The sequence below is a fragment of the Gymnodraco acuticeps genome, unplaced genomic scaffold, assembly GCF_902827175.1.
Source record: "Gymnodraco acuticeps unplaced genomic scaffold, fGymAcu1.1, whole genome shotgun sequence".
In the NCBI taxonomy this organism is placed as follows: Eukaryota; Metazoa; Chordata; class Actinopteri; order Perciformes; family Bathydraconidae; genus Gymnodraco; species Gymnodraco acuticeps.
The window spans coordinates 451,941-460,187 of NW_022990021.1; the positions used below are offsets into that span (position 1 = coordinate 451,941).

The 8,247-nt window shown below is 39.2% G+C and overlaps 1 protein-coding gene across 4 annotated transcripts; it reads left to right on the forward strand.

The window, feature by feature from the left end:
* Positions 1-2,036: 2,036 nt before the first annotated feature.
* adcyap1a (adenylate cyclase activating polypeptide 1a) lies at positions 2,037-7,024 on the forward strand. Of its 4 annotated transcripts, XM_034214191.1 has the most exons (7): positions 2,037-2,302; positions 2,498-2,602; positions 3,115-3,249; positions 3,767-3,871; positions 4,558-4,692; positions 5,217-5,337; positions 6,544-7,024. In XM_034214191.1, exons 2-7 carry the CDS (start codon positions 2,505-2,507, stop codon positions 6,550-6,552), a joined length of 603 nt encoding a protein of 200 aa, XP_034070082.1. In that variant the 5' UTR covers positions 2,037-2,302; positions 2,498-2,504; the 3' UTR covers positions 6,553-7,024. The 4 variants fall into 4 exon arrangements, with proteins under 4 accessions (XP_034070082.1, XP_034070084.1, XP_034070083.1 ...); XM_034214193.1 differs by lacking the exon at positions 3,767-3,871; XM_034214192.1 differs by lacking the exon at positions 3,767-3,871 and having other exon boundaries at positions 5,217-7,024.
* The last annotated feature ends 1,223 nt before the right edge of the window (positions 7,025-8,247 follow it).

An 8,247-nucleotide genomic window follows, 5' to 3' on the forward strand; every position in this document is an offset into this window, starting at 1 on the left:
AGTAATGTTAAATGGAAATAGATCTTATATCGTGTATAAGACTGTATTCGAGGTCTGGACATTACAGTAAACACCTCCAAACACTCCGTTGCACTTTTCTCTGCTTACCACTTGGGTGCAGTGCTTTCTCAGAGAAAAGAAGATGTTCCGTTGCAGGACGCTTTTTCCTCACATTCCTTCCCCTCTTCATATTAAGGATTCAACGTGTTTCTCTATGCTAGGCAAACCGTCACATGACGTCAGAGCCAGACGAAGATCGACCGGTCTGAATCACCCACTAAAGATTCCACACATGATCCTGATACCTGTGTGTGCCAAGCTGTAATGAACAGTGACTAATACAGAGAGTCACGAGAGCCTGCAGTATGAAAAGGGCAATCGTATATAATGTAAAGCAACCAAACTGTAACATTTTTAAAGTACTTCTACTCCACTACATTTCAAAAGGTAATATTCTTATTTTACTTTCAGATTACAGTTTTTATTTTTCCATACACGTTTGCTGGGGCCCCTTGTCATGTTTCAGATGTATGTGACTTGTTGGTCTCATCAACATATCCCCTTTCAATTTCTCAATATGATACAGATGATTTTTTGGGGTTTCGTATGTCGATATTTGAGAAGCGGGAGAAGATGGATGGATGGATGGATATTTGAGAATGTGAGAGAGAGACAGTACATTTGTGGAAATAGAGTAGGGGCCAGCTGGGAATCGAACCAGGGTCTCTCATGTATGAACCCATGGTGGCACCATAACGGCTCAAAATATGTACAATTATTTATGTTTTCCAGGTAAGCAGTTGCAAAGAAATGTGGCCGCCTTTTGGTTTCCCCCCTAACTTCCATATCATCTCATGACCCCTCAGATTTGTCCTTTTGGAGAGACTTGACACCTATTGGGAAACACTGGACTAAAAACGATGTAACCCTACGTCAAATTATTAACAATCATTTACATTGTTGTGTTGGTACGTTATCTTGAATTAAAAGTTATTTTCTTCAACTGCATGGATTTTTGAATTGTTTGTTTTATTCATCATTTACCTGCGTGAAAAGTTGCATAACTGAGTCTGACAGAGGGGATATCCGTCAACAATAATAGTAAATATATAAATAGGCTAATTCGTCAGCTTTTCGTCACCGTCCAATAAAAATCCTGCATTTCCAAATTTGGTCCTTTTGAATTTGTCAGAACAACTTTGCATTATTATATCATAAAGCTAATACAAACATGTTTTGGAAGTACATGGTCTTCGCATGACTGTGATATTTATTTGATCCCTGGGGATAAATAAGGAATAGAGCCTGAGATAAGACATCCCCAGAATGAATCAGAAGCTCATTAATAAAAGTTCCTGGAACAAGATGACTCAGATTCAAGTATCTGGTTATCATGCTGATTCTGACCTCTGACCTTTACAAATACCAAGAACAATTATAAACAGACCGAGATCTCAAAGCAGCAAGTGTCATATTTCAGCACTGGACAGCTCCACAATGCAAAAGTTACAAATATAATATAAACAGCTTTTTCTATAAAGTCCAATACAAAAAAAGCATGACAAAATGTTGTGATTTTGAATATTAAAACTGTATTATGAATGTATTAACTGATAACCTCTGAACAATACTTTAGTCATTGTTTGTGAAACTGACTTTAACAGAAGTAGAGGTGAAACATGTGAAAAATTACCCAAAATGTATCTGTAATTGAAGTCAACTCTTTGATGCCTTGGATAGAAACTTTTTGAAGCTGTCAGTCATATTTCAGCACTGAACAGCTCCCCCCCCCCCCCCCCTACTGGCGTGACGTCAAAAATGTTGACATGAATTCCCTTTTTAATTAATGATAATGTTTGAATCCAGGATCCATTTATTTTGTATGACTTGGCTCGGGGTCTTTCATTGACGCCGGAGAAGGATGCACTCCAATGGGACGGGGGTTGGGGGGGGATGGGCGATGACGCATCCGCACACCTCCCCTCTCCATCTCCACCCCACCCAACCCCACCTACGTGACAAGTGAAAAAGGCATGGCTTTCCGATTCATGAATAAAAAACCAAGGGGGAGTTAAGTTCATAGGACGCAGGAAAGTTCTCCGCAGACAAATGTTTGGCGCTCTCCATGACCGAGTACACGTAGAAATTCCCGAGAACTGAGCTGCGGGCTGCACACTCGGAACAAGCACAAGACCGGAGAGGCGCTTCACTGGGGGAATAGAGGAAGAGGAGAGGAAGGGGGAGAAAGAGAGAGAGAGATCTTATCTCACTCTCCAACTTGAGGTTCAGCGGATCGCAACTGGTAAGAGGAGCCATTTTGTGGGCTTTTACGCAGCGTAAAAGCAGCGAGTGTGTGTGGAAAAAGTCAGGTGCGGCTGGATTTTTGCTTTTAAAACTATGGTTTTAAAGTAGCACTAACCTTAATGCATTCAATAATTGTTCCCATGAGTAGATGATTTTACACTTGTTTATTCACTTTATGTTTTTTCTTTTGCAGCAGGACAATGTCTAGTAAAGCGACTTTAGCCTTACTCATCTATGGAATCATAATGCATTACAGCGTCCACTGCTCACCTGTGGGGCTTAGCTTTCCAAGCGTTAGGTACGTACACCTCTATTTGTCTTTCAAGTGGCACTTTCCAGATGTTTATTACAATTTCTTGGCTTTGAAATGAGGTAATTGTTGCCCTGAGCAGCAGGGCGCTGGCTAAAGAGCTGTTAGTTATGGATGTGGCTATAATAGCCTTTTGGATTACTGGATAACATCATCTGACAGCCGATCCATAATGCGTGGAAACATTCACCAGGGAGCCTCGTTGATGTGATTTAGGCTGCTGAGGAAGTGAAGCAGTGTCTCAATTTGTCCTGAAGCATTAATCGACCAATTTATGGGATGAGATAATGAATAGAAAACGATTTTTTGGAGAAGAAAAAAGCTCCTGATTTTAAGAGGAAATGCCTTTTTGAATATAAAAATAGATGTTAATGGAAAGTGTGACATGTCTGGAGGATAATTAAAGAACATATGACGTAAAAAAAAGTCTGGGAAAAACACGTTTAACTATGAATGTTTATTACTGAAGTAGAATTTAATAACATTTCTCGTTTTTGCAGACTTGACAGTGAGGTGTATGATGAGGATGGGAACTCTTTACCGTCCCTGGATTACGACAGAGAGCAGATGGAGGTGAGGAGCCCTCCGTCTGCGGCGGACGACGTCTTCACTTTGTATTTCCCACCAGAGAAAAGGTGACTATTTATCCCCATTTTACACAAAAAGTATTTTTCTTTGTTTCATCCCAATGTTGAAGACATCCATGTTAAACGTCTCATTACCGTAGTCCTATTTCTGTCCACTTGTGTTGTGTTCTATGTGACTCAATGTAACGTATCGTCGAAATGTTGTCAGTAACACAATGATTATTATTTGTTTATCCCTTTGCCAAATTAGGGTTTTAACTAAAATTCCTAATTGGACTAAAATCGACCAGATTTATTTTCTTTTTTTTTGCAGAATTATTTTTTTTAAATGAAATATTTTACCCAAATTGCAGGTTCCTCCAAATGTCAATGCAACTTAATCCGGATGAAGAGATAACCTTAAAAAGTAAAATAATATAAACCATACTGATGAGCTCAAGGCCCACTATTCAATTATTATAATAATAGTGTTAAGATTAGATGTTCTTACAGTACAGCTACTTGAAATTGTTGCCTCTCTCGCTGGGTGTGTGGTGATTTTACTGTGTGGCTATCTATCATCCAGAACGGAAAGGCATGCAGACGGCATGTTTAATAAAGCCTACAGGAAAGCGCTGGGTCAGTTATCAGCCAGGAAATATCTGCATTCTCTGATGGCAAAACGTGTAGGGTAAGAACATTTTTGTCACCTCTTTTTTTATACTGTTTCCTGTCTTGTGTGCGTTTTTTTGGTTTTCTTTGGATTGCCCCTTTAAATCCACGCTGTTACACGTACTGTATATGTCTGTGGTCCCATTATTTTCCAGCATGCAGCTAAATAATCCTCTGAATCAGACTTAGTAATGCAATAAGAGCTCAAACAGGCTGATTTAGAAAGTGTCGTTTTCTGCTGTGTTGTAAAGGCACAAGAATGAACCCGCACAGGTTTACATTTATTTCCATATGAATCATTTATAGTCCCAGTGGTTCCCGATGGAAGAGGGAGGAGGGTGGGGGGGGCAATCACTCAAGCCTTATGAGCAGGCCTATCACATCTTATTGCAGGTCGAATATATATTGTGCTGGGACAGTTAAACAAAGTGAGGATATTTCTGATGCTTTGTTGGATGCAAATATTCAAAATGCAAGCACATACATGATACATCCCTTTGTGTCCTCCAAAATCTGATTATTCCTGTAAAAGAAGGACACAGATTGTTTTTTTGCACATCTCCACAAGCTGACAAAATCAGATTATTTCATTATTTGCCCTCTAAAATGGTGACACACGCTCTTCACCTCGGCTCCACATGCAGTGTAGGGGTCGTGGGAGTATGATCAACGTGATGATAGTGAAACCTCTTGTCTCTCACACAGCGGGGGGAAAACGCTGGACGACAGCTCAGAGCCTCTGTCCAAGCGACACTCAGACGGGATCTTCACAGACAGCTACAGCCGCTACCGGAAGCAAATGGCAGTCAAGAAATACCTGGCAGCAGTCCTGGGGAAAAGGTATAGACAGAGAGTTAGAAACAAAGGACGTCGGTCGGTTTATTTGTAGCATCCTCACTCTCCCCTCCTGAAAAAAACAAAGAAAAAACTTAAGTGTGCAGCCCCACATGAAGTCATTTTGAGATCTGAACAATCAGTGGATCGCTTTTGTGTTCTTAAACATGTATTTATGTATGAAGTAAGCCATTAAAATGAATATTTTGATAATATATTGTTTTCTATTATGTACTTACAGCACTAAGGACACACATTACTACTTTGTGGACCAATTTTTTGTTCATTCTAAAACAAAAAAAAGAATAGCCTCTATTTATGTATTCATTGATTTAGTTTTTTTAGACCTAATTTTGAGGGGAGACAATTGTTCCCGTGACCATGTGCTCCGAACAGCCCCTGTCTTTTAAACGTTTAGTGAAGAGATATATGATTGTGAGGAAAATAAATAGTTTAAAAGACAATCAATGTATTGAATGCTGCTTTATGTAAAGTGACATTAAGAGTTTAGTTGTCTTTATTCACAACAGCCTTGAAGACATAGGTTTTCACCCAATCCTACAAGACATAGACTTTGATGCCCTCCCGGACGGGGATGAGTTTGAGGCTTTTTTGGGAGACTGGCTGAAACAGTTCTCTCCCGAATTTCCGGTGAGTTTCAGGCTCTTTCCCCGAGGCCGTAATCCTTGCAGGGGCTTCTCATGTCTCTTCCTTTTTCACCTTTAACCCCTCAAACATTCTTCCGCCTCATTTGTGCTCCTGTCTCTCTAGAGTCTCACAGCTGTGTAACCCTTAACCATCCCACAATGTGGAGGGACTTTGCTTAGACTGATTGATCAAAAGTTACAGATGTATGGAACAAAGATGATGATTCTTTTAGTAGACCTGGGTTAAACCAGATGTGAGCCCTGCTGGCACTTTACACTTTTAAGATTTCCCTTTTCTCAATTCAAAATGGGATAATTTCAAATCTGAGATGAGGACCAGAGTACTTTTGAGGTTTTTCTTTCTTCCGCACTATTTACAGAGTGAGATCACACCTTTGACTCATGTACATTGCCAATCCTGTGTTTCTATCAACTGGTTTCTGCTGAAGATTCTCTCTCTGTCCATATAATAAGTATCACTAAATCAGGCACATTTAAAAAAAAGCATTACAAAAAAGAAGAAATGATACTTGTTACATGGTCACTCATTCATCGATTTGCTCTTGAGAGACATACAAGGCAGTTTGAACTTTCTGGGTCTATTGTGCTTCCTTTTCTGTCATGTGAACCAATGTAAAAAAGAAAAAGAAAAAAAAGAAACAGTAGATTGCATGATTAAAGTAATTGCACTAGCCACTGCATCTGTGCAGCCGACTCCAACTAGATGGTTTTGCTTGCTTTCTGACTACTGCAAACATACATACCTGTCATTTCTCGATGTCGTTTTGTGTTCTGTTCTCACATTTGTACACTGTATGTCGAACTTGAAGAATTATCTGAATGTACTTACTGCTGGCAAGAATCACTCAGTCAAATGTCATTCTGTTACTAAACCAACTGATTTTGTTTGAAATTGTAATATACAATTTGAAGTGGTCTTTTTCTGTAGAACGCCACAAAGGCTGCCGTGATCGACACAATTCGATTCAAAGAAAAGGAGAAAGACATCGAGGAAATAAAGAAAGCAACGATCAAGAACATGCTTATTTTGAAAAGTTGAGGGAGAACAGTTTGTAAAATCTGCAGGATAAGACTCACACATCCCCCCCGTCTTTATACTTCTTACCATATTTGTGAGGAAGGGCAGGGTAAAGTTATTAGATCTGTGTTTACTGTATCAATCTTTCTTTAATTTTGCATTCTCCTCTAGGCTTTGTGACGCAGGAAGCAGTTTGCGGCTGTGGTGCCTTGCATCGACTTTAAAATCGCCATTGAATCACAGATGGCTATTTAGTGGCCCTACAATGCTGCACATCATCAGCTTGCATTTCACTCTTTTGTTGTTGTTTTTGTGTTGCACAGACGTTTGATAGAATCTTTAGAAGCCTCCAGCTTTAGACAACAAGCGTCCTCGCTTGCACTGCTTTCTTTTGCACTAGACGTAGATTTTTGTGAACATAAAGGGAAGAATCAGTTTCCCGCTCTCCATGAAACGTTATATGTATGATAATGAAAGCGCCAATAGCCTTACAAAAATGAAATAATCTTCAAAGATATATATATATATTTATTGTGTAGAAAGTGAATATTAGATTACTACTTCAAATGGCGATCTGCAAGGGTCAATAAATGTCTAAAAAAATAAAGTGTTGTAAGATTTGTATGAATAAATTTTTGTAAACAACAAAAAATCTGTCTAATTTTTGAAGCCAATATCACCATCAGTCTGTAAGGTTGGACACATTTGGGAGGTTGAAAATGAGTAATAAAACCCAAACGTATTATATTACAATTATGAACATAGACCCTGCCTCAACAGGTCTGACAGGAAGTTCATAAGAAAGGAAAGATGAACAAAACCAGCTTGTGGAAGTCACAGACGGGGAAAAAAATCAAAAAGACCACATACCATTAGACAAAGCACATACATGCTCACACACACTTAATTCATGCTGAAATACCCAAAATAAAAAAGTGTCAATCACTTTTTGGTCCTCTTCAGTGTGGGTGTTGAATGTTGTGGCTATGTGGATGATCAATAACTACAAGATGTTGCCAAATAAATAAGCAACAATGGAAAAAGTGGTGAAAAGAAGACCAAAAGATCCAACATTTCTGCCCGAATCTCACGGTGACTCAGTGGCTTTTGGCGGAGGAACGGTGCGACCAGTTGGCTGCGTCGGGACAGCATGAGTAAGGAGACGTGGGAAGGATCACCCGGCTCGCTCCACACTCTGCCTCGCTGCACTTTACACCTCTCCGGGACTTCAGCAGTCGCCACCAAAGGCCTGCAGTACTGGTGGAACAGTTGGCCGCTCTCAACACTGGTACATTCACTTTGATGCCAAAAACAACAATGTTCACGAGCTCAAACATGCAGAGACATTAGGGGAATGGATCCCCATGTAATGCCATATATACCTTTTTATGTGCAGTACATAAAATGATCTAGGGTTGCAGCTACTATGGGAAAAGACATCTCTCCACATCACAACCCATCACAAAATACATCTAATGAAGTTTAATTCACTCATGGTTATACAAGAGTTATATCAGATTTCATTTGAAGGTTTTAAGAGGAGCTGTGCAGGCTGTGGAGCAGTGGATGGACCAATTAGTCAATTTATAGATGACTAGATAGAGAAAAAGGTGTTATGATAAAAGATCATAAATAATCAATTAAGAAGCAAAACATCCTCAATTTTTCTTGAATGAATATAGTTTTTAGTAAAGTTTAATATCTTTGAATTTGGGTTCACATTTCCGGGATTAAGATTTTTACATTTTGTTGACCCTTTATTGACATAATTGGTAAATACATTGAAAAATATCTCAACATTTAAGCGATATTAAGAAATAATTGCTAGATGCAGTCCTACATGATGTTCATACATAAAATACAGCAACAGTAGAA